Source organism: Anomaloglossus baeobatrachus, unplaced genomic scaffold, assembly GCF_048569485.1.
Source record: "Anomaloglossus baeobatrachus isolate aAnoBae1 unplaced genomic scaffold, aAnoBae1.hap1 Scaffold_52, whole genome shotgun sequence".
Lineage (NCBI taxonomy): Eukaryota > Metazoa > Chordata > Amphibia > Anura > Aromobatidae > Anomaloglossus > Anomaloglossus baeobatrachus.
In genome coordinates, this window is record NW_027444564.1 from 546411 (window position 1) to 574058 (window position 27648).

The window sequence follows — 27648 nt, forward strand, 5'->3', positions numbered from 1 at the left end:
CATGTGATGATGGGGGCGTAACAGTGAGTCACATGGCCGTGTGTCCGGACCCGGTTTACATGTTGCGGTGCCGGAGTGAGTGACATGCTGATATATCACTGTCACGCAGTGGTATTAGTTCTGTGAAGCAGAAAAAAGGAATTAGAATACAATGTAATACAATAATCACATATTCACATATTTAATCACATATTAATCACATATTTGATATCATATTTATACTATGGTAAATAAGATAGGATAATGATGAGGACATAATCAATACATGGGATTTCACATCATTGGAAGAGTAGTGGATCGACGGTTTGATTTGGTATAACCATATGCATCACTAAATGAGAGGTGAATGCCTAAGATGGATTATGCATGTGTATGGCCTACGTGTGCATGTGATAAGGATATGTTAATAGTGGTATCAATGCAATGGGTTCTTTGTCTCTTAATGTAAAGAGGGTGGGGAGGAAAGAGGGGGAAAGGGGAGGAGAAGGGAAGTCCTACCACTTCCATATAAATGGGATTATGTGATGTGGAGGGACCGTACTTCGGTGCAACACTCTGGTCATCGGTGGATATTATTATGCGGGCACTACCGCAATAGGGGTCAAAAAGCTTGTTCATATCTTCGGTTCAGGCCATGGGGCTCAAGAGTGCCAAGGGTATGGATCCATCTAGCTTCCTTCTCCCGAAGGAGTTTGACCCTATCGCCACCTCTGCGACTAGTGCCAACTAGATCTATGACTTGAAACCTCAACTGTGAGATCCTATGACCTGCTGTGATGAAGTGGAGGGGGATGGGAAGTAGGGTATGACCGCACCTGATGTCCGACTTATGTTTGTTAATACGGTCTCGGATATGTTGGGTGGTCTCTCCAACATATCCGAGACCGCAGGGACACTTAATTAGATAAACTACAAAAGAACTGTCACAAGTAAAGAAATCCCTGATTGGGAAGGCTCTACCAGTTCTGGGGTGTGTGAAAGAGCTCCCTTTAGTGATGTTTGAGCATTGGGCACATCTTAGACATGGAAAGGTGCCGAATTGTGGGTTATTAAGAAACCTCTGTCTGGGAACGTGATGACTGGGGCCTATATCCGCTCGAACCAATTTGTCCCTGATGTTTGGGGATTTTCTGTAACAAAAAAGTGGTGGTGTCTTAAATTCACTGATTTGAGGGTAAGCAAGGCCAAGAAGTGGCCAGTGCTTCAAAATGATTGTCTTGACCATTGGAGAGAAGGGGTGAAATGTGTTGATGAGGGGCATGCGGTCTGATTGTGTTTGTGGCCTATGGGATACGGGTCTTGTATTAGTCGCTATGTTATCAGGGTAGCCCCTCTGTCTAAACTTGTTGGTCATCTCAACATGTCTTGTCCTACGTGTGTTATTGTCACTTACGATACGGTCCACCCTTGTATGCTGGCTGATTGGCAGGGAATTTTTTGTGTGTTTTGGGTGGTTGCTGGTATAATGGAGAAGACTGTTTTTGTCCGTGGGCTTGGTATAGATATCGGTCGTGATGGAACCATCCCTGTTTTTGATGACCCAACAATCTAGGAAGTTGATCTTCTCAGTGCTATGATTAATTGAAAATGTTAAGCCTGGTTGGAAGGTGTTGATCTCTCCATAAAATGTAAGTAGGGAGTCTAGATCGCCGTCCCAGATCAGGAAGACATCATCTATGTATCTCCGCCAGATCAACGCGTGGCGTATGATCAGAGGGTGAGAATGTATGTACTTGTCTTCGAATGCGGTCATGAAGATGTTAGCGTAGGGGGGCGCGACGTTAGAGCCCATCGCGGTCCCCCTACGCTGTACATAAAATTGATCCTGAAATAGGAAGAAATTCCTTTCCAGGATAATCCTAAGTAAGTCGATACAGAATTCCCTGTTTACCATTGGTAAGGTGGTGAATTGTTCGAAGAACCAATTCACCGATGCCAGGCCCTCCTCATGGTCAATGCTCGTATATAGTGAGTTAACGTCAAGTGTCACCAATATAGATGTGTCTGGGATGTGGTGGAGATCCATTAATATCTCCAAAAAGTGGGACGTGTCCTTGAGATACGACGGGGTCAGGGGAATGAAAGGTGAGAGGATCTTCTCGACTGTGCGGGCCAATGGAGAAAGGACAGAGTCCGTTGAGGCCACTATGGGCCTACCTGGGGGTCGGGTGAGATGTTTGTGGACTTTTGGCAATGTGTAGAAGACAGGGGTGATGGGATGTGGGTTGCTGAGAAAGTCCCTCAATTTCTGGTCAATAACCCCTCGTTCAAAGTGTAGTTGAGCCGTAGTTTTAATAAGAGAAGAAATGTCTGATGTCGGATTGTGGGAGACTGGTTCATAGGTAGATGTGTCAGACAATTGGCCAAGAATTTCCGCAATGTAGTACTGACGGTCAAGGACCACAATGGCTCCCCCCTTATCTGCCGGCTTAATGATAACCGTCTTGTTGTCCCTCAAGTTGTTAAGAGCCCTAGATTCATCAGCTGACAAGTTGTTCCTAACGTGGAATGTGCCGGAATGTATCTGTTTGTTCAGGTTATCAATATCATTGGAAACAAGTGAAACAAAGGTTTCGACCGGATGATATGATCTGGGGGGCATGAATGAACTAAGTGATTTAAGTTGTAGGGACTTCAGAGAGAAGCAAGGGGGAGAGGCTGTGGAAGCCACATCAGTATTTGTAACATGGTCAACAGCATTTACATTGTCAAAATGCACCTTCAGCCGTACAGTTCGGAAGAAATGCTCCAACTCCTTTTGTACAGCAAAAGTATCGTATGCAGGAGTAGGGCTAAACGAGAGCCCCTTCTGTAGGACAAGATGCTCAGCAGGTGATAGATTGTACGAAGAAATATTATAGACTAAGTTCGTGTTACCTGTGACCTTGTCCATACTCGGTCCTCCCGGTAATTGCGGTTGCCGCCTGTACCCCCTCCTCGTCTTCTTACGGGGGGCCGACGTTGGCCTAAAAAACCGGGCTGTGGACGCTGGGGGCGGGTGTCGAAGTCCGAACTCCCTGAAGATGAATAGCCTGTGTAACGAGAAGGACGTCGTGAGACAAAGGAGGAGGACTCCCCTGAGCGCCATCGGTAGACGGTCCCCTGGGAGTAGTCCTCCTGATCTCTGAGAAATTTATTGCGCTTCTTAGCCTCTAGAGTCTTCCTGAAGTTGGAAATGTAATCATCAGTCTCTTTTTTGAGTTGTTCGAGCTCGGTGGCTGGTAGAATCTGTTTCAGCTGTGTTTCCGTTGCTGAGATACTGGTGGATAATAGATCAACTTCTTTCTGCAGGAAGTCAATAGTAAGGGTAATGATGTCCATAGAACATTTATTTAATATTGCTTCGAACTTATCACAGTATTCACTGTTATCAGAAAAAATTGTTGGTCTTAATGTGACCCGCAGGCCCCTTGGGATACGCTTCGTCCGATGGTACTCAGCCAGAGTGGTCAGGTGGAGATCCAGGGAAGCATGTTTCTGTAGCACCTTCTCCAGGTCTCGTTTCTTAGTTTCCTCTGCTGGTATGTTCAAAAACGAGCAGGGCTTAGTGACCCTTGATACTATGTTGTTGGATTCGTCTTCATTGTACGAAAAAGTAGTAAAATTGGATTGCGACATGGGCAGATCCACAAATAGCCTTGCTTAGGAAGTGAGGGAGCTAGGTCAAAAAGAGTTGAGTAATAAAGTGATAAAGACCATGCATCACCTCTTGTAGGTGCTCAGGAGAAAATAAGACTAATATTGGAGGTTAACTCCGGCACACTACCACTTCCCATATGCCCAAAAAAAGAAGAGGAATACAGTTGTTGGATGTCAAAAAATCCTTTTTCTCTTATTTTATTTAGTGCCAAAAAGTGATATAGTGCTGTACAATTGTCCGCCAGGAGTCGACGTTTCGGCTAGCAAGCCTTCATCAGGTCGGACAGGCTGAATATATTATTTACAAGTGAGAAAACAAAACAAAAGAACAAAGATAAAAATTAATGACATTGAATCGATATGCTCATCTGGGTACAATAGGCAAAATTTAGGAACAAGGAGAGAATCAGGAGTGATACCAAGAACATAGGAACAAGGGTACATCATACAGATATTGTAGCATTAAAACACTGCGTACCATGAATATATAGGACCTAATAGTCATGGTGGTAGTGCCACATGGTAGCAGAGTGGAGGTGAGATACGAGAATTTGTGAAGTGTCCGCACAAAGTGCATGGTAAGGATGCTCACCTTGATTTGTAATAAGATGGTAATGTCATATAAATGCAGAGTAGTTGCAAGAATGTGGGGCCCTCCGTTTGGAGATAGCTGAAGGAGAAAGACAAGTAGAATAAGGGAGATTGTATTGGTAGAATAGAAAGAGCACAATAGAGAGGAGCTGAGAATAGTGATCACTATGACATACCCAGTGCCAGAAGCCGTGGAAAGTCCCGGGAGATCTATGGTATGTTGGATCCTAAGAGGTTTTTGGATTAGGACCAGGGAGATTTGAGACAGAAAGTATCAAGTGTATCTAGAAGAAAAAGTGTGAAATGATCAACTGGGCTAGGTAGTATGTCTGCCTCGGTAGGTGCTCCTATTCAGGAGGTAAAATAATGGTTACCTTGTTGGTAGGTTATATCCCTTTTGGTATATAAGGTCGCAATCGTGACCATGTGTGTCCCAGGTGAATGGCAGTTCTTGCGGTGGGATGTTGGTATCTATGGTTCCAATAGGACATCATGTTAACAGAGTTACCGTCGTCATGAAAAAGATATAGTGAATGTGGTAAAATGCATTATTACCTATTAGCTCTGTAAGTATAGCCTAGGGGGATCGCTGCGGCTAGAGGTGTATCTGGCAATGACTCTAATGGAGTAAACATAGACGTCCCAGATTCACATGTAGAATCAGGATGGTATGCCTGATAGGGAATCTGTGGTCCCAGAAGGATGACATGAGAACAGTGTTACCAACAATAGGAGGTGAAGATACAGTAACAAAAAGGGGGATTATACGCAATTACCTAATGATTTGTTAGGTGAAGTACTTTGATAGTGGTTACATGGAAAGGGACGTTCCTGTAATGAGGAGTCAAGGTCCAGGATTCATCCTGGTGATCAAGATATAGAGACTAAATGCCGCTTATAGCTGTATTGAAAGAAAGTGGAGAAGGGTTAAGTGAGAATAGAGAGGGAAAGAGATATGAGGAAGAAAGAGAAGAGAAGGTTACCTAGTGACTATGAGGAATATGGCATGGAGGGAGGTCCGTTGGCCCAGGATAGAGTCACATCTGGTTATCCAGGAAGAGAGGAGAATTAGTAAAATGACGGATGATGGATGTACAATACGTTGGTGGTATAGGTATGGTAATGTCTGAGTGAGCCACCTTACCAAGCGCCAGTGGTGCCGCAGGGCTGGATCGCACGTCCTGTGGGGTGAAAGGAGTGCAGTAAAAGCATCTATTTAACCACGAGCGTGCTGTGACGTGACTTCCGGTTTTCGTGTAGAATGGTGTCTGCTGGGAACCGGCGTCCTGCGCATGCGCAGGAGAATTCCAATGGTGGAGGTGGTGCTCCGTGAAACGCGGAAGTAGAACCTTGGAACGCACATGTGACAGGCATGTGATGATGGGGGCGTAACAGTGAGTCACATGGCCGTGTGTCCGGACCCGGTTTACATGTTGCGGTGCCGGAGTGAGTGACATGCTGATATATCACTGTCACGCAGTGGTATTAGTTCTGTGAAGCAGAAAAAAGGAATTAGAATACAATGTAATACAATAATCACATATTCACATATTTAATCACATATTAATCACATATTTGATATCATATTTATACTATGGTAAATAAGATAGGATAATGATGAGGACATAATCAATACATGGGATTTCACATCATTGGAAGAGTAGTGGATCGACGGTTTGATTTGGTATAACCATATGCATCACTAAATGAGAGGTGAATGCCTAAGATGGATTATGCATGTGTATGGCCTACGTGTGCATGTGATAAGGATATGTTAATAGTGGTATCAATGCAATGGGTTCTTTGTCTCTTAATGTAAAGAGGGTGGGGAGGAAAGAGGGGGGAAAGGGGAGGAGAAGGGAAGTCCTACCACTTCCATATAAATGGGATTATGTGATGTGGAGGGACCGTACTTCGGTGCAACACTCTGGTCATCGGTGGATATTATTATGCGGGCACTACCGCAATAGGGGTCAAAAAGCTTGTTCATATCTTCGGTTCAGGCCATGGGGCTCAAGAGTGCCAAGGGTATGGATCCATCTAGCTTCCTTCTCCCGAAGGAGTTTGACCCTATCGCCACCTCTGCGACTAGTGCCAACTAGATCTATGACTTGAAACCTCAACTGTGAGATCCTATGACCTGCTGTGATGAAGTGGAGGGGGATGGGAAGTAGGGTATGACCGCACCTGATGTCCGACTTATGTTTGTTAATACGGTCTCGGATATGTTGGGTGGTCTCTCCAACATATCCGAGACCGCAGGGACACTTAATTAGATAAACTACAAAAGAACTGTCACAAGTAAAGAAATCCCTGATTGGGAAGGCTCTACCAGTTCTGGGGTGTGTGAAAGAGCTCCCTTTAGTGATGTTTGAGCATTGGGCACATCTTAGACATGGAAAGGTGCCGAATTGTGGGTTATTAAGAAACCTCTGTCTGGGAACGTGATGACTGGGGCCTATATCCGCTCGAACCAATTTGTCCCTGATGTTTGGGGATTTTCTGTAACAAAAAAGTGGTGGTGTCTTAAATTCACTGATTTGAGGGTAAGCAAGGCCAAGAAGTGGCCAGTGCTTCAAAATGATTGTCTTGACCATTGGAGAGAAGGGGTGAAATGTGTTGATGAGGGGCATGCGGTCTGATTGTGTTTGTGGCCTATGGGATACGGGTCTTGTATTAGTCGCTATGTTATCAGGGTAGCCCCTCTGTCTAAACTTGTTGGTCATCTCAACATGTCTTGTCCTACGTGTGTTATTGTCACTTACGATACGGTCCACCCTTGTATGCTGGCTGATTGGCAGGGAATTTTTTGTGTGTTTTGGGTGGTTGCTGGTATAATGGAGAAGACTGTTTTTGTCCGTGGGCTTGGTATAGATATCGGTCGTGATGGAACCATCCCTGTTTTTGATGACCCAACAATCTAGGAAGTTGATCTTCTCAGTGCTATGATTAATTGAAAATGTTAAGCCTGGTTGGAAGGTGTTGATCTCTCCATAAAATGTAAGTAGGGAGTCTAGATCGCCGTCCCAGATCAGGAAGACATCATCTATGTATCTCCGCCAGATCAACGCGTGGCGTATGATCAGAGGGTGAGAATGTATGTACTTGTCTTCGAATGCGGTCATGAAGATGTTAGCGTAGGGGGGCGCGACGTTAGAGCCCATCGCGGTCCCCCTACGCTGTACATAAAATTGATCCTGAAATAGGAAGAAATTCCTTTCCAGGATAATCCTAAGTAAGTCGATACAGAATTCCCTGTTTACCATTGGTAAGGTGGTGAATTGTTCGAAGAACCAATTCACCGATGCCAGGCCCTCCTCATGGTCAATGCTCGTATATAGTGAGTTAACGTCAAGTGTCACCAATATAGATGTGTCTGGGATGTGGTGGAGATCCATTAATATCTCCAAAAAGTGGGACGTGTCCTTGAGATACGACGGGGTCAGGGGAATGAAAGGTGAGAGGATCTTCTCGACTGTGCGGGCCAATGGAGAAAGGACAGAGTCCGTTGAGGCCACTATGGGCCTACCTGGGGGTCGGGTGAGATGTTTGTGGACTTTTGGCAATGTGTAGAAGACAGGGGTGATGGGATGTGGGTTGCTGAGAAAGTCCCTCAATTTCTGGTCAATAACCCCTCGTTCAAAGTGTAGTTGAGCCGTAGTTTTAATAAGAGAAGAAATGTCTGATGTCGGATTGTGGGAGACTGGTTCATAGGTAGATGTGTCAGACAATTGGCCAAGAATTTCCGCAATGTAGTACTGACGGTCAAGGACCACAATGGCTCCCCCCTTATCTGCCGGCTTAATGATAACCGTCTTGTTGTCCCTCAAGTTGTTAAGAGCCCTAGATTCATCAGCTGACAAGTTGTTCCTAACGTGGAATGTGCCGGAATGTATCTGTTTGTTCAGGTTATCAATATCATTGGAAACAAGTGAAACAAAGGTTTCGACCGGATGATATGATCTGGGGGGCATGAATGAACTAAGTGATTTAAGTTGTAGGGACTTCAGAGAGAAGCAAGGGGGAGAGGCTGTGGAAGCCACATCAGTATTTGTAACATGGTCAACAGCATTTACATTGTCAAAATGCACCTTCAGCCGTACAGTTCGGAAGAAATGCTCCAACTCCTTTTGTACAGCAAAAGTATCGTATGCAGGAGTAGGGCTAAACGAGAGCCCCTTCTGTAGGACAAGATGCTCAGCAGGTGATAGATTGTACGAAGAAATATTATAGACTAAGTTCGTGTTACCTGTGACCTTGTCCATACTCGGTCCTCCCGGTAATTGCGGTTGCCGCCTGTACCCCCTCCTCGTCTTCTTACGGGGGGCCGACGTTGGCCTAAAAAACCGGGCTGTGGACGCTGGGGGCGGGTGTCGAAGTCCGAACTCCCTGAAGATGAATAGCCTGTGTAACGAGAAGGACGTCGTGAGACAAAGGAGGAGGACTCCCCTGAGCGCCATCGGTAGACGGTCCCCTGGGAGTAGTCCTCCTGATCTCTGAGAAATTTATTGCGCTTCTTAGCCTCTAGAGTCTTCCTGAAGTTGGAAATGTAATCATCAGTCTCTTTTTTGAGTTGTTCGAGCTCGGTGGCTGGTAGAATCTGTTTCAGCTGTGTTTCCGTTGCTGAGATACTGGTGGATAATAGATCAACTTCTTTCTGCAGGAAGTCAATAGTAAGGGTAATGATGTCCATAGAACATTTATTTAATATTGCTTCGAACTTATCACAGTATTCACTGTTATCAGAAAAAATTGTTGGTCTTAATGTGACCCGCAGGCCCCTTGGGATACGCTTCGTCCGATGGTACTCAGCCAGAGTGGTCAGGTGGAGATCCAGGGAAGCATGTTTCTGTAGCACCTTCTCCAGGTCTCGTTTCTTAGTTTCCTCTGCTGGTATGTTCAAAAACGAGCAGGGCTTAGTGACCCTTGATACTATGTTGTTGGATTCGTCTTCATTGTACGAAAAAGTAGTAAAATTGGATTGCGACATGGGCAGATCCACAAATAGCCTTGCTTAGGAAGTGAGGGAGCTAGGTCAAAAAGAGTTGAGTAATAAAGTGATAAAGACCATGCATCACCTCTTGTAGGTGCTCAGGAGAAAATAAGACTAATATTGGAGGTTAACTCCGGCACACTACCACTTCCCATATGCCCAAAAAAAGAAGAGGAATACAGTTGTTGGATGTCAAAAAATCCTTTTTCTCTTATTTTATTTAGTGCCAAAAAGTGATATAGTGCTGTACAATTGTCCGCCAGGAGTCGACGTTTCGGCTAGCAAGCCTTCATCAGGTCGGACAGGCTGAATATATTATTTACAAGTGAGAAAACAAAACAAAAGAACAAAGATAAAAATTAATGACATTGAATCGATATGCTCATCTGGGTACAATAGGCAAAATTTAGGAACAAGGAGAGAATCAGGAGTGATACCAAGAACATAGGAACAAGGGTACATCATACAGATATTGTAGCATTAAAACACTGCGTACCATGAATATATAGGACCTAATAGTCATGGTGGTAGTGCCACATGGTAGCAGAGTGGAGGTGAGATACGAGAATTTGTGAAGTGTCCGCACAAAGTGCATGGTAAGGATGCTCACCTTGATTTGTAATAAGATGGTAATGTCATATAAATGCAGAGTAGTTGCAAGAATGTGGGGCCCTCCGTTTGGAGATAGCTGAAGGAGAAAGACAAGTAGAATAAGGGAGATTGTATTGGTAGAATAGAAAGAGCACAATAGAGAGGAGCTGAGAATAGTGATCACTATGACATACCCAGTGCCAGAAGCCGTGGAAAGTCCCGGGAGATCTATGGTATGTTGGATCCTAAGAGGTTTTTGGATTAGGACCAGGGAGATTTGAGACAGAAAGTATCAAGTGTATCTAGAAGAAAAAGTGTGAAATGATCAACTGGGCTAGGTAGTATGTCTGCCTCGGTAGGTGCTCCTATTCAGGAGGTAAAATAATGGTTACCTTGTTGGTAGGTTATATCCCTTTTGGTATATAAGGTCGCAATCGTGACCATGTGTGTCCCAGGTGAATGGCAGTTCTTGCGGTGGGATGTTGGTATCTATGGTTCCAATAGGACATCATGTTAACAGAGTTACCGTCGTCATGAAAAAGATATAGTGAATGTGGTAAAATGCATTATTACCTATTAGCTCTGTAAGTATAGCCTAGGGGGATCGCTGCGGCTAGAGGTGTATCTGGCAATGACTCTAATGGAGTAAACATAGACGTCCCAGATTCACATGTAGAATCAGGATGGTATGCCTGATAGGGAATCTGTGGTCCCAGAAGGATGACATGAGAACAGTGTTACCAACAATAGGAGGTGAAGATACAGTAACAAAAAGGGGGATTATACGCAATTACCTAATGATTTGTTAGGTGAAGTACTTTGATAGTGGTTACATGGAAAGGGACGTTCCTGTAATGAGGAGTCAAGGTCCAGGATTCATCCTGGTGATCAAGATATAGAGACTAAATGCCGCTTATAGCTGTATTGAAAGAAAGTGGAGAAGGGTTAAGTGAGAATAGAGAGGGAAAGAGATATGAGGAAGAAAGAGAAGAGAAGGTTACCTAGTGACTATGAGGAATATGGCATGGAGGGAGGTCCGTTGGCCCAGGATAGAGTCACATCTGGTTATCCAGGAAGAGAGGAGAATTAGTAAAATGACGGATGATGGATGTACAATACGTTGGTGGTATAGGTATGGTAATGTCTGAGTGAGCCACCTTACCAAGCGCCAGTGGTGCCGCAGGGCTGGATCGCACGTCCTGTGGGGTGAAAGGAGTGCAGTAAAAGCATCTATTTAACCACGAGCGTGCTGTGACGTGACTTCCGGTTTTCGTGTAGAATGGTGTCTGCTGGGAACCGGCGTCCTGCGCATGCGCAGGAGAATTCCAATGGTGGAGGTGGTGCTCCGTGAAACGCGGAAGTAGAACCTTGGAACGCACATGTGACAGGCATGTGATGATGGGGGCGTAACAGTGAGTCACATGGCCGTGTGTCCGGACCCGGTTTACATGTTGCGGTGCCGGAGTGAGTGACATGCTGATATATCACTGTCACGCAGTGGTATTAGTTCTGTGAAGCAGAAAAAAGGAATTAGAATACAATGTAATACAATAATCACATATTCACATATTTAATCACATATTAATCACATATTTGATATCATATTTATACTATGGTAAATAAGATAGGATAATGATGAGGACATAATCAATACATGGGATTTCACATCATTGGAAGAGTAGTGGATCGACGGTTTGATTTGGTATAACCATATGCATCACTAAATGAGAGGTGAATGCCTAAGATGGATTATGCATGTGTATGGCCTACGTGTGCATGTGATAAGGATATGTTAATAGTGGTATCAATGCAATGGGTTCTTTGTCTCTTAATGTAAAGAGGGTGGGGAGGAAAGAGGGGGAAAGGGGAGGAGAAGGGAAGTCCTACCACTTCCATATAAATGGGATTATGTGATGTGGAGGGACCGTACTTCGGTGCAACACTCTGGTCATCGGTGGATATTATTATGCGGGCACTACCGCAATAGGGGTCAAAAAGCTTGTTCATATCTTCGGTTCAGGCCATGGGGCTCAAGAGTGCCAAGGGTATGGATCCATCTAGCTTCCTTCTCCCGAAGGAGTTTGACCCTATCGCCACCTCTGCGACTAGTGCCAACTAGATCTATGACTTGAAACCTCAACTGTGAGATCCTATGACCTGCTGTGATGAAGTGGAGGGGGATGGGAAGTAGGGTATGACCGCACCTGATGTCCGACTTATGTTTGTTAATACGGTCTCGGATATGTTGGGTGGTCTCTCCAACATATCCGAGACCGCAGGGACACTTAATTAGATAAACTACAAAAGAACTGTCACAAGTAAAGAAATCCCTGATTGGGAAGGCTCTACCAGTTCTGGGGTGTGTGAAAGAGCTCCCTTTAGTGATGTTTGAGCATTGGGCACATCTTAGACATGGAAAGGTGCCGAATTGTGGGTTATTAAGAAACCTCTGTCTGGGAACGTGATGACTGGGGCCTATATCCGCTCGAACCAATTTGTCCCTGATGTTTGGGGATTTTCTGTAACAAAAAAGTGGTGGTGTCTTAAATTCACTGATTTGAGGGTAAGCAAGGCCAAGAAGTGGCCAGTGCTTCAAAATGATTGTCTTGACCATTGGAGAGAAGGGGTGAAATGTGTTGATGAGGGGCATGCGGTCTGATTGTGTTTGTGGCCTATGGGATACGGGTCTTGTATTAGTCGCTATGTTATCAGGGTAGCCCCTCTGTCTAAACTTGTTGGTCATCTCAACATGTCTTGTCCTACGTGTGTTATTGTCACTTACGATACGGTCCACCCTTGTATGCTGGCTGATTGGCAGGGAATTTTTTGTGTGTTTTGGGTGGTTGCTGGTATAATGGAGAAGACTGTTTTTGTCCGTGGGCTTGGTATAGATATCGGTCGTGATGGAACCATCCCTGTTTTTGATGACCCAACAATCTAGGAAGTTGATCTTCTCAGTGCTATGATTAATTGAAAATGTTAAGCCTGGTTGGAAGGTGTTGATCTCTCCATAAAATGTAAGTAGGGAGTCTAGATCGCCGTCCCAGATCAGGAAGACATCATCTATGTATCTCCGCCAGATCAACGCGTGGCGTATGATCAGAGGGTGAGAATGTATGTACTTGTCTTCGAATGCGGTCATGAAGATGTTAGCGTAGGGGGGCGCGACGTTAGAGCCCATCGCGGTCCCCCTACGCTGTACATAAAATTGATCCTGAAATAGGAAGAAATTCCTTTCCAGGATAATCCTATTTCAGGATCAATTTTATGTACAGCGTAGGGGGACCGCGATGGGCTCTAACGTCGCGCCCCCCTACGCTAACATCTTCATGACCGCATTCGAAGACAAGTACATACATTCTCACCCTCTGATCATACGCCACGTGTTGATCTGGCGGAGATACATAGATGATGTCTTCCTGATCTGGGACGGCGATCTAGACTCCCTACTTACATTTTATGGAGAGATCAACACCTTCCAACCAGGCTTAACATTTTCAATTAATCATAGCACTGAGAAGATCAACTTCCTAGATTGTTGGGTCATCAAAAACAGGGATGGTTCCATCACGACCGATATCTATACCAAGCCCACGGACAAAAACAGTCTTCTCCATTATACCAGCAACCACCCAAAACACACAAAAAATTCCCTGCCAATCAGCCAGCATACAAGGGTGGACCGTATCGTAAGTGACAATAACACACGTAGGACAAGACATGTTGAGATGACCAACAAGTTTAGACAGAGGGGCTACCCTGATAACATAGCGACTAATACAAGACCCGTATCCCATAGGCCACAAACACAATCAGACCGCATGCCCCTCATCAACACATTTCACCCCTTCTCTCCAATGGTCAAGACAATCATTTTGAAGCACTGGCCACTTCTTGGCCTTGCTTACCCTCAAATCAGTGAATTTAAGACACCACCACTTTTTTGTTACAGAAAATCCCCAAACATCAGGGACAAATTGGTTCGAGCGGATATAGGCCCCAGTCATCACGTTCCCAGACAGAGGTTTCTTAATAACCCACAATTCGGCACCTTTCCATGTCTAAGATGTGCCCAATGCTCAAACATCACTAAAGGGAGCTCTTTCACACACCCCAGAACTGGTAGAGCCTTCCCAATCAGGGATTTCTTTACTTGTGACAGTTCTTTTGTAGTTTATCTAATTAAGTGTCCCTGCGGTCTCGGATATGTTGGAGAGACCACCCAACATATCCGAGACCGTATTAACAAACATAAGTCGGACATCAGGTGCGGTCATACCCTACTTCCCATCCCCCTCCACTTCATCACAGCAGGTCATAGGATCTCACAGTTGAGGTTTCAAGTCATAGATCTAGTTGGCACTAGTCGCAGAGGTGGCGATAGGGTCAAACTCCTTCGGGAGAAGGAAGCTAGATGGATCCATACCCTTGGCACTCTTGAGCCCCATGGCCTGAACCGAAGATATGAACAAGCTTTTTGACCCCTATTGCGGTAGTGCCCGCATAATAATATCCACCGATGACCAGAGTGTTGCACCGAAGTACGGTCCCTCCACATCACATAATCCCATTTATATGGAAGTGGTAGGACTTCCCTTCTCCTCCCCTTTCCCCCTCTTTCCTCCCCACCCTCTTTACATTAAGAGACAAAGAACCCATTGCATTGATACCACTATTAACATATCCTTATCACATGCACACGTAGGCCATACACATGCATAATCCATCTTAGGCATTCACCTCTCATTTAGTGATGCATATGGTTATACCAAATCAAACCGTCGATCCACTACTCTTCCAATGATGTGAAATCCCATGTATTGATTATGTCCTCATCATTATCCTATCTTATTTACCATAGTATAAATATGATATCAAATATGTGATTAATATGTGATTAAATATGTGAATATGTGATTATTGTATTACATTGTATTCTAATTCCTTTTTTCTGCTTCACAGAACTAATACCACTGCGTGACAGTGATATATCAGCATGTCACTCACTCCGGCACCGCAACATGTAAACCGGGTCCGGACACACGGCCATGTGACTCACTGTTACGCCCCCATCATCACATGCCTGTCACATGTGCGTTCCAAGGTTCTACTTCCGCGTTTCACGGAGCACCACCTCCACCATTGGAATTCTCCTGCGCATGCGCAGGACGCCGGTTCCCAGCAGACACCATTCTACACGAAAACCGGAAGTCACGTCACAGCACGCTCGTGGTTAAATAGATGCTTTTACTGCACTCCTTTCACCCCACAGGACGTGCGATCCAGCCCTGCGGCACCACTGGCGCTTGGTAAGGTGGCTCACTCAGACATTACCATACCTATACCACCAACGTATTGTACATCCATCATCCGTCATTTTACTAATTCTCCTCTCTTCCTGGATAACCAGATGTGACTCTATCCTGGGCCAACGGACCTCCCTCCATGCCATATTCCTCATAGTCACTAGGTAACCTTCTCTTCTCTTTCTTCCTCATATCTCTTTCCCTCTCTATTCTCACTTAACCCTTCTCCACTTTCTTTCAATACAGCTATAAGCGGCATTTAGTCTCTATATCTTGATCACCAGGATGAATCCTGGACCTTGACTCCTCATTACAGGAACGTCCCTTTCCATGTAACCACTATCAAAGTACTTCACCTAACAAATCATTAGGTAATTGCGTATAATCCCCCTTTTTGTTACTGTATCTTCACCTCCTATTGTTGGTAACACTGTTCTCATGTCATCCTTCTGGGACCACAGATTCCCTATCAGGCATACCATCCTGATTCTACATGTGAATCTGGGACGTCTATGTTTACTCCATTAGAGTCATTGCCAGATACACCTCTAGCCGCAGCGATCCCCCTAGGCTATACTTACAGAGCTAATAGGTAATAATGCATTTTACCACATTCACTATATCTTTTTCATGACGACGGTAACTCTGTTAACATGATGTCCTATTGGAACCATAGATACCAACATCCCACCGCAAGAACTGCCATTCACCTGGGACACACATGGTCACGATTGCGACCTTATATACCAAAAGGGATATAACCTACCAACAAGGTAACCATTATTTTACCTCCTGAATAGGAGCACCTACCGAGGCAGACATACTACCTAGCCCAGTTGATCATTTCACACTTTTTCTTCTAGATACACTTGATACTTTCTGTCTCAAATCTCCCTGGTCCTAATCCAAAAACCTCTTAGGATCCAACATACCATAGATCTCCCGGGACTTTCCACGGCTTCTGGCACTGGGTATGTCATAGTGATCACTATTCTCAGCTCCTCTCTATTGTGCTCTTTCTATTCTACCAATACAATCTCCCTTATTCTACTTGTCTTTCTCCTTCAGCTATCTCCAAACGGAGGGCCCCACATTCTTGCAACTACTCTGCATTTATATGACATTACCATCTTATTACAAATCAAGGTGAGCATCCTTACCATGCACTTTGTGCGGACACTTCACAAATTCTCGTATCTCACCTCCACTCTGCTACCATGTGGCACTACCACCATGACTATTAGGTCCTATATATTCATGGTACGCAGTGTTTTAATGCTACAATATCTGTATGATGTACCCTTGTTCCTATGTTCTTGGTATCACTCCTGATTCTCTCCTTGTTCCTAAATTTTGCCTATTGTACCCAGATGAGCATATCTATTCAATGTCATTAATTTTTATCTTTGTTCTTTTGTTTTGTTTTCTCACTTGTAAATAATATATTCAGCCTGTCCGACCTGATGAAGGCTTGCTAGCCGAAACGTCGACTCCTGGTGGACAATTGTACAGCACTATATCACTTTTTGGCACTAAATAAAATAAGAGAAAAAGGATTTTTTGACATCCAACAACTGTATTCCTCTTCTTTTTTTGGGCATATGGGAAGTGGTAGTGTGCCGGAGTTAACCTCCAATTTTGGTTGGGACAGGACCTGTAATCCTGCCCTCAATTGGTTCATTATTTATGCCATCAGTTCTGGTCCTGGCTTCAGGGTACGAGTACCCCCTCTGTGCACGGTTTCGGGGTCGGGTCTCTCTGGTGTCTACACCGGCGGGCTCCAACCCTTCTCCGGTCCACCTCGGATCTCCGGCTGCCGTCTTCACGTCTCCTGCGGACGGAGACCGTCTGCCACCTAGCCAACGTACCAGGGCTCCAACCCTGGCACCTGTCAACTTAAACTGCTCACTTGACTCCTCACTGACTGACACCTTCTGTGTCCCGGCTTAAAACTAACTGTTTTTCCCGCCCCGAGCTGTCTAGACCCCTAGGTGGGCGTTCCCTAACCGCCTGGTCCCGCCCACTGGTGTGTCTGTCTGGCCCTAAGGGGGGGTGACTAGGAGTTTAATTGACTTCGCTGTAACCCTGTGAGGGATGGTGTTATGCGGGGGCCTAATCTGTGACTCCTGGTTTTGCCAGGGCATCACATGTATACAGTCAGCGCTCCACTATAACAGGGATAACACTAATGGGTGTTTATATTTAGCTGTAGGGTGAGCCCCTAGAGTCAATTCCCCTGTTGGGCCCCAGACACCGCAATCCGACCCTGATGAGAGCGGTGGAGATGGCAGGATTAGGAGAGATAAGAGCTTTGGTTCCTTTTAGTCCTCGTTCACACTACTGTATTTTCAGTTCTGTCCATAAAATAACACAACGTCTCATCCTCAGACCATTGTTATTGGATGTGGCGGTGCAGATGGGGATTCTTCTTTCTCACTGACAGAATCTGCGTGTGAGAATAATCCCAGCATCCTCTAGTGCCTTCCGTAAATCGGATGAGACTCGTCCATTCAGGTCTGTGTCTGCACAAACCATCAGATTCCCACCAGCTCCGCCATACAGCAGACATTGTGTTACGGGTACATTGCAGTTCTGTAATGGAGGAAGCTGTAAATGGTCTTGTAAATTATTAAAAGCGGCTGTAAATACCGGATTGTATATGGATGACAAATAAAGGCTACTTTACACACTGCGATATCGGTCCCGATATCGCTAGTGTGGGTACCCGCCCCCATCTGTTGGGCGACACAGGCAAATCGCTGCTCGTGCCGCAAAACATCACCCAGAGCCGTCACACATACTTACCTGTCCGGCGACGTCGCTGTGACCGGCGAACCGCCTCCTTTCTAAGGGGGCGGTCCGTGCGGCGTCACAGCGACGTCACTGAAGCGTCACTGAACCGCCGCCCAATAGCAGCGGAGGGGTGGAGATGAGCGGGACGTAACATCCCACCCACCTCTTTCCTTCCGTATAGCAGCTGGGAGGCAGGTAAGGGGAGCTTCCTCGTTCCTGCGGCGTCACACGCAGCGATGTGTGCTGCCGCAGGAACGAGGAACAACTTCGTTACTGCTGCAGTAACGATTTTTAAGAATGGACCCCCATGTCGCCGATTAGCGATTTTGCACGTTTTTGCAACGATGCAAAATCGCTTATCGGTGTCACACGCAACGGCATCGCTAATGCAGCCGGATGTGCGTCACAAATTCCATGACCCCAACGACTCCGCATTAGCGATGTTGCAGCGTGTAAAGCCCCCTTTAGAAAAGACTTGTCCTAGTTTTCTGGATGAAGCTGTGATGATTCTTTATCCGGCCGTGTGATCCCGGCATTAGAGGCCGTTACCTCCCGGGAAGAGAGGATTTATCTACAAAGTGTAAAATCTTTCCCTTCCCTGAATATTTCTGCCTCCGGTCACATCCCGTCTGCCGGTATAACGGGCTCCGCACCACAAAACTTACATCCAACTCCTCAATTGTTGTGTTTTGGGTTTTTTTTGTTTTTTTTCTATGCTGCTTTTTTTGTCTTCTCGTATCATTTTATGTTTTGTTTTTTTTCCAAATTCTTCAGAATGTTGCAAGTGGATCATGAATTTTGCACACAATAGAAACGCTTTGTATTTTTTTCCTATGACCTTTGCTTGTGACTTTTTAGTCTAAAAAGTCTTGTCTTCCTAAATGGCAGCAAGTTTGCACCAAAATATTTCTGGCAAAATGTCATCATTTTTTAGGTTGAAGGTAAACATACCTTTCCTTGAAAAACTATTCACACCCGGTGAACTTTTCCATGTTTTTTTTACATTACAGCCACAAACAAGTGGATTTTATTGGGGTTTTATGTGATAACAACACAAAGTAGCAAACATTTGTTAAGTATAAAGGAAATTATAAACGGATTTTTAAACATTTTAAAAAATATAGCTCTGAAGATTGTGATGTGCATTAGTATTCAGCCCCCTGAGGGAATACTTTGCAGGACAAACCTTTCACTGCAAGTACTGCTGCCAGTCTCTTGGGGGATGTGCAAAGCTGGTAAACACATCTACAGGTCACATTTTTGCCCCTGCTACTTTATAAAACAGCTCTATCTCAGGTAAATTGGATGAAGGCGTCTGTGAAGAAATTTTCAATTCTTATTCTTTTGCTTTTAAAAATATCCATTATTCTATAAAGACCAAATTTGTAAAGTTTATGACTTATAGTTGTCCTGTGGACAGATTCTCCCCCTGAGCTCTGGATCGCTCCTGCTTTTCCTCTGACCATAGGCCTCTTGGCTGCTTCTCTATAATTAGTGCTCAGGACCAGACCAGGACTTGTCTTCTCCTTCATGTCATACATGTTAGTGTTATTTCAGCGGCCAGTGATCGGATATAAAGTCTCCAGTAATTATGTTACTATACAGGATTCTTTCTGATGTCACATCGTCATCTTCTCCCCATTCAGGTCCCTACAATATCGGATCCTCTCAGTGGAGATCTTCTATATAAGAAAATTCTCCTGATTGACCTATCAAGGATGGATATGGATAGGGACAAGATGGCGGAGAGGATATTACACCTCACCCTAGAGATCCTCTTCCGGCTTACTGGAGAGGTGAGAGATTCTGATGACGTCACATTACATCATTCTTATCTATGGGAATAACAGATGGACAGAACTGGAGAGGTGAGGACTCTGGAAATGTCTGGAGTGAGATTTATTACTGTGTCTCTCCATAACCAGGATTACACAGTAGTGAAGAAGACCTCTAGTGAGCGCTGTCAGGCCCCTGTGTCTGAGGGATGGGGAAGACCCCTGAGCCCAATCACGGGGCCTCCACCTCACCCCCCGATACATGAGGACATCAATGACCAGAAGATCCTAGAAGCCACCTACAAGATGATTGAGCTGCTGACTGGAGAGGTGACACTGCTGGGAATGCTGGGACATTATACAGTAACGCTATGAAGGGATCGGGGGTGACGGTATCATTGTATGTGTCAGGTTCCTATAAGGTGTCAGGACGTCACCGTCTATTTCTCCATGGAGGAGTGGGAGTATATAGAAGGACACAAAGATCTGTACAAGGACGTCATGATGGAGGTTCCCCAGCCCCTCACATCACCAGGTAATAGACAGGACTAAATACACACGGCCTATAATTATCTGTATGTAAGGAATGAATTCAGTCCCTGTATGTGTCTCCTCCAGTTCTATACAGTAAGAGGACAACACCAGAGAGATGTCCCCGTCCTCTTCTCCCACAGGACTGTAAACAAGAAGACCCCGATGTTCCTCAGGATGTGTCTCCTCCAGCTCTATCCAGTAAGAGATATCTACTCATGTACTTTTTGCACTAATTTTGTGTTTACATTTTTAGACTTTCTGCTCTGGGTTTTTCAGCTGTATTTTCTTTGCTTCTGCTTCTTCTGCTGTTTGTTTCTAGTGCCTTCTCTATGTTGTTATGATGGCAACTCAAAGACCTGCAGAGGGTTCATGAATACCCTGTTTCCCTGAAAATAAGACCTAGTTACAGTCAGGGCCAGCGTCAAGAGGAGTCAAACTGCGCTATTTCTTAGAAACCCCAGTCTCTTAGGGACCCCATCAGTTGTAATCTAAGGTTGATTGCTTAAGGACCTTTGATGCTGTTGCGGGCGGGGAATTGACCTTCAGCAGGAGGGGGGCGCTCGAGACGCTTGGATCCGGGTGGTTGATGTGGCTCTAGTGGCAGCCGGACCCGGGCGCAGCCGTCCGTCACCCGCAAATCAAAAGGGGGTAGTTATTATACAGGGGAGGTTTGTCAGTGACGCCACCCGTGGGTTGCAGTGATTGTTGGTGACACCGCCGCTGCCTTGGTATGGGGGTGCTCGGTGCTGATGGAGCGGGGCAGCAGGATATTATCCCCTCCACGGGTAGGGGAGGTGTTGTCCCGGGGCCCAGGTGTTGGTGGGATGGAGTAATGGGGCACAGTCTGCGGGGTTGGACCGGATGATACCAGTGTACTCACTGTTTGAATAAAGTCACATAGAGTCCAGATACTAAACCAACTGACGATAACCGGTAGCCTCCGGAGGGGTGTGCTTGGGTCCTGCACACCGGTTGACAGAACAGGGGCCCTTCCTCCTGCACTTTTGGTTTGTGTCTTGTGTGTTGACTAGTCCGCATGAAACGGGGAAGTCCACTCCCGGTGTCTTTTCTGTGGGAGCTGTGGCCCGCGAGAACTGACCCGTGGGATCTTAACAGGAACTTGCAGATGCCCTATCCCCCTTGTTGGGCTTCCGTCTCGCTCTATCTGGCCTGTCGGTGGGACAAGACTTGGAATCTTGTCCCCTGCTTGTTAATTAGAAAGGTGCTTGAAGCTGTCCTCGCTCCAGGGTCCAGGGACCCCGACTGTGCACAGCCTCCGGACCGGATTCCCGCTGTCGGCACCGGCGGGCTACAACCCTGCCCCGGTCCACTTAAGGTCTCCCTCGACCGGATCTCCATCGCTTGTGGCCCAACTCTGCCGTCTGCCACCTAACCTAGTCAGGTTAAGTAGTCCGCGGCTCCAACCCCTGAGCACCACTTCACAATCCTCTCACTTCAACTGTCTAGCACTGTTCTGTGTGTTTCCCTCCCTTGACACCTCAGAACCCCTAGGTGGGCGTCACCATCTGTCTGGCCCCACCCACTGGTGTGTCCCTATTGTCTTGGGGGGGTGACTAGGGTTTGATGGCTGGTGTTGGATACCTGTGTGTGGGGTTTTGTGTTGGAAGGCCAAGGAGGAGTGAGTCCTGCACCTGGAAGATGGATGCAGTCCTCTGTGACAACCTGATTTTGTCAGGGCGTCAGAATGACTTCAAAGTCATGTGACATGATGTAACCAAAGGTCTTTTAATTGCAGGAGTCTAAATGAACTGAACAGGACACAGGCTGGCATGCAGGACTGGCATTAGGGGAAAGGGAGAGTAAACTGGGCAATTTCAGAAGGCTCCCATTTTCCTAGTGGCCTTAGTGTTTATATGCCAATTATAGGACTGTTTAAGGACCTTATTCACATCACGTCATGTGACCAAATGTCTCAATTGCAGGAGTTTCAAGCAGAAGAGGAGACAGGCTGGTGTGTGTGTGTGTGTGTGTGTGTGTGTGTGTGTGTGTGTGTGTGTGTGTGTGTGTCAAATGTCAAAATGGGCAGAGCTTGGCCAGAACAAGGGTGTGATGCCACCGGTTCTCTAATTCGTAAAATTTGCGGCGCTCCCTATGCCAGAAATCGTACTCCAGTCCCTAATGTCATTTTCAGTGTACATAGCCGGTCTTGATGAATTGGAGCCCAAATGTCTATCTGCACAGACAGCAAGACCCTGCTACATGCTTTCGTTACAAAGCCTAAGAATAGGCCATCAATGTTACAGTCCTGGACATCCCCGTTAAATTTTCACCATTTGTCTTTATTTTATATTCGTCTAGGAAAAAAAATCTCTTTAAAGGGAATGTATCGTCAGAAAAAAAAAAAATTAAATACCTGAAAAAATGTAAAGTAATATTATTTTAATGTTTTGTTTAAATATTATTTTCTTTTTTTAATTGAGCAAAATGTAAAAAAAAAAATAAAAAGTTTAATATTTTCCACTGTTTCCACTGTTAAACACTAGGGGGAGCAGCTTCTGAAATCCTACAGAAATCCCACTGTAGGAAAAAGCTCACGTTACAGCTTGTAGTAAAGTGGGCGGAGTCTGCTCTCCTGTGTGTGGTGGCGCCTCCACCTCCCAATCTGAGTGTTTACAAAGGATACCAGAGAATGACATGCAGGGACACAGTGCAGAGCCATTTTGTTGGTGACCAGAAATGTCTAAAGTGTCACCAAGGACAGCAGGAGTATCACACAGGACAGGATTAGATACACGGCTCTGCAGACAGTATCACACAGGAGAGGATTAGACACACAACTCAGCAGACAGTATCACCCAGGCTAGGATTAGATACACAGCTCAGCAGACAGTATCACCCAGGCTAGGATTAGATACACAGCTCAGCAGACAGTATCACCCAGGATAGGATTAGATACACAGCTCAGCAGACGGTATCACCCAGGAGAGGATTAGATACACAGCTCAGCAGACAGTATCACACAGGCTAGGATTAGATACATAGCTCAGCAGACGGTATCACCCAGGCTAGGATTAGATACAGAGCTCAGCAGACGGTATCACCCAGGCTAGGATTAGATACACAGCTCAGCAGACAGTATAACCCAGGCTAGGATTAGATACACAGCTCAGCAGACGGTATCACCCAGGCTAGGATTAGATACACAGCTCAGCAGACAGTATCACCCAGGCTAGGATTAGATACACAACTCAGAAGACAATATCACCCAGGCTAGGATTAGATACACAGCTCAGCAGACGGTATCACCCAGGAGAGGATTAGATACACAGCTCAGCAGACAGTATCACACAGGCTAGGATTAGATACACGGCTCAACAGACAGTATCACACAGGCTAGGATTAGATACATAGCTCATCAGACAGCATCACCCAGGACAGGATTAGATACTGTCTGATGAGCTGTGTATCTAATCCTGTCCTGGGTGATAGTGTCTGCTGAGCTGTGTATCTAATCCTGTCCTGGGTGATGCTGTCTGCTGAGCTGTGCATCTAATCCTGTCCTGGGTGATGCTGTGTGCACAGCCGTGTATCTAATCCTGTCCTGAGTGATGCTGTCTGCTGAGCTGTGTATCACCCAAGAGAGGATTAGATACACGGCTCAGCAGATAGTATCAAACAGGAGAGGATAATACACAGCCGTGCAGACAGCATCAGCGGTACTCGCATGCAGTGGGGCACGGGCACACACATACACAGCAGCGGCGAGCAGAGCGGTGGCTGGGGAGAGCGGAGGGATGGGGTGTCAGCGTAGACGGTAACAGCGAGGGGGAGGGGCGGCACTAGCCGGGGCTGAGGAGAGCGAAGGGATGGGGTGTCAGCGGAGACGGGAACGGCGAGGGGCGGCACTAGCGGTAGCAGTAGCGGGGGCTGGGGAGAGCGGAGGGAGGCGGTGTCATCGGTAACTGGGGCAGGGGAGGGGAGGCGGCCTGTACTCACACATCCCGGCGGTTGACAGGGGTGAAGTGGAGCAAACAGCATACGCTGTGAGCTCCACGATGATGGCGCTGAACTCCTCCCTCTGCTGTGATCTGGACAGCCCAGGGGGCGCGTCTAGGTCACAGCATACGCCCACTGTAACGTTAAACATAGGGTCGGATAGCGACCACTATTCTCTATGCACAGGGGCTGCCATAAAGGAGTGTGTAACTATCGTTACACACACAGCAAATCCAACATGGCCCCCAGTGCATACAGTAAAATTAGAATAACAGAAAAAGTAAATAAGCTGCGATTTTCATTTTGTATTAGAAATACTTGATTTCAGAATCACTATTTTTAATACAAAAATAAAAAAACGCGATACTGTCCCTTTAAAATTTTTTGTTGTGGATCAATGTCACAGATTTTGCAGGTTATTCAACTGTCAAGGCGGTGTCAGGATCTGTGGAAACTACACTCTGCCTGCTAACGTCTCTCATGTCTGTGAGCAGCGCAGGGAGACACAGGCATCAAACCACAGATTTAGGCAGGCTAGCAAGAGTTAACCTCTGCTGGGTTGCTAGTTAGTGTATTTGACCAAATGCTACGGGAAGCCAGTATCATTCTCTCCCCTCCTGTATAAGCTGGCTGGGCTATTCCATTAATTCCAGCTATAGGTTACCTATACTGGTCTGGTGAGGTGTTGTGATCCAGACTTACGATTGGTTGTTGTGCATTATTACTGTGAACTGTTGTGGTGTTAACCCTTGTTGTCTTTTTGTTGCTGCCTATTTATTTCTGTGAGTTTGCTTTTTGTCTCGTCTGTCTTAATCTGTGTTTCCTGTATGTTTTAATCTGTGTTTCCATCATACTCCTGCCAATCACACGCCAGGGTGTATGCTATGGACAATTATACGCTTCTGTCGTTGCCGGAATCGTTGGGAGGAATGCTGTGTGACGGTGTCCACACGACCTCCTGGTCAAACAATATATTGCTGAACAATGTTGCGTCGTTTGTGAGATGGGTACGTGTGACCGCTACAAAACGACCTATGAGCGATCTCGGCGAATCGTAGCAGCGATCTGGGCGTGTCACATCGCTAACGAGATCGCTAGCAATATCGTTGTGTGTAAAGCGGCCTTTAGATGTCGAAATTGGACAACAGATTCAGAATACATTTTTTCCTAATTTAATTTCTGATGTTTATGGTTTAAAAAAATAAATATACTTTCAAGATAATATTAAAAAAATAATAACATTGTGTTTTTTATTTTTAGCAGATGACTGTATTGGGAGTTCAGATGGAAATCTAATATCTTCAGAATTTATAACACATGATGAAAATATCACACGTGATACATATGACGAGCAAGTCCAACAGAATTGTAAGCAAAATAAAAGTTACGGAAGGGATGTGGAACATGAAACGGCTTCCACAGGAGAGAAGCCATTTTCATGTTCAGAGTGTGGGAAATGTTTTATTCAGAAATCAAGCTTTGTTAGACATCAGAAAATTCACACAGGAGAGAAGCCATTTTCATGTTCAGAGTGTGGGAAATGTTTTATTCAGAAAACAGCTCTTGTTAGGCATCAAAGATCTCATACAGGGGAGAAGCCATTTTCATGCTTGGAATGTGGGAAATGTTTTATTCAGAAAACTGCTCTTGTTTTGCATCAAAGATCTCATACAGGGGACAAGCCGTTTTCATGCTTGGAATGTGGGAAATGTTTTATTCAGAAAACTGCTCTTGTTTTGCATCAAAGATCTCATACAGGGGACAAGCCATTTTCGTGCTTGGAATGTGGGAAATGTTTTATTCAGAAAATAGCTCTTGTTAGGCATCAAAGATCTCATACAGGGGAGAAGCCATTTTCATGCTTGGAATGTGGGAAATGTTTTATTCAAAAAACTGCTCTTGTTTCGCATCAAAGATCTCATACAGGGGAGAAGCCATTTTCATGCTTGGAATGTGGGAAATGTTTTATTCGGAAATCACTACTTGTTAGGCATCAAAGATCTCACACAGGGGAGAAGCCATTTTCATGCTTGGAATGTGGGAAATGTTTTATTCGGAAATCACAACTTGTTTCGCATCAAAGATCTCACACAGGGGAGAGGCCATTTTCATGTTTGGAATGTGGGAAATGTTTTATTCAGGAAACAGCTCTTGTTAGCCATCAAAGATCTCATACAGGGGAGAAGCCATTTTCATGCTTGGAATGTGGGAAATGTTTTATTCGGAAATCAAATCTTGTTTTGCATCAAAGATCTCACACAGGGGAGAGGCCATTTTCATGCTTGGAATGTGGGAAATGTTTTATTCAGAAAACAGTTCTTGTTAGGCATCAAAGATCTCACACAGGGGAGAAGCCATTTTCATGTTCAGAGTGTGGGAAATGTTTTATACAGAAATCAGATCTTGTTAGTCATCAAAGATATCATACAGGGGAAAAGCCATTTTCATGTTCAGAATGTGGGAATTGTTTTACTCGGAAATCAAATCTTGTTAGTCATCAAAGATATCATACAGAGGAGAAGCCATTTTTATGTTCAGAGTGTGGAAAATGTTATTTTACGAAATCGGAGCTCGTTAAACATCTGAAGAAGCTGCACAGGGAAGGAACCTTTTTCATGTTGTGAACATTTGAAATGTTTAATTGGTAAAACAATTCTTGTTGACCATGAGAAAACCCACACAGTAAAGGAGACATTCTTGCATTCAGAATTTGGCAAATGTTTTTATCATTAATCAGGTCCGGTTGTCAGATGAGTCACATGGGAGAAGGATTCATGTTATACCGTGAGTCAAAGGGTTTTATCCTAAAATCAATTGCTCAAGTAAGAATTGGTCAGGGAAAACACCATTTTCTTTTTAAACTTACTGTATTATTATGACCATAAGACGCACCTATGTTTTAGAGGAGGAAGAAAAAAAAATTGAAACAAAATTTGTAGTCATGGCGCACTGTTTGAGGGGGAACCTGCTGCTGACATGGTAAGGCTGCTTTCACACATCCGGTTTTAGCAGAGCCGGCCAATCCGGCTCTAAAACCTATGCAACGGATGCGGCGAAAAAAACGCATCCTTTGCATAAGTTTTTACATGCGGCCCGTCCGATTTTTGCCGGTTGCGGCTGGCTACTGAGCATGCGCAGTGCAAAAAAAACGGATGCGATTTTTGCCGCAGGACGCTTTATCCGGCGTCCATAGGCATGCATTGGAAATCGCGACGTATCGGCCGGATGCGGCGCGATGCGGTTTTTTTTGCTGGACAAAAAAACGTGCCAGGCAACGTTCCATCCAGCCACCGCATCGGCTAAATATGCCGCATCCGTCAAAAACTGGACGGAACGCAAGGCCATGCGGCACAATACGACGCTAATGTAAGTCTATGCGGAAAAACCGCAACCGGCGGCAAAAAAAAAACGGTTGCGTTTTTTCTGCAAAGCGCCGGATTGTGCCGCACAGGAAAAACCGGATATGTGA

The 27648-nt window shown here is 45.3% G+C and overlaps 1 protein-coding gene across 1 annotated transcript in view; it reads left to right on the plus strand.

Annotated features, from left to right (window-relative positions):
- LOC142282746 (uncharacterized) overlaps positions 1-27085 on the plus strand; it is a 67328-nt gene extending 40243 nt beyond the window's left edge. The window contains 1 exon segment of the mRNA XM_075333023.1: positions 25451-27085. Within this exon segment, the coding sequence (XP_075189138.1) occupies positions 25451-26803 (1353 nt within the window). The 3' untranslated portion in view covers positions 26804-27085.
- Positions 27086-27648: the final 563 nt, after the last annotated feature.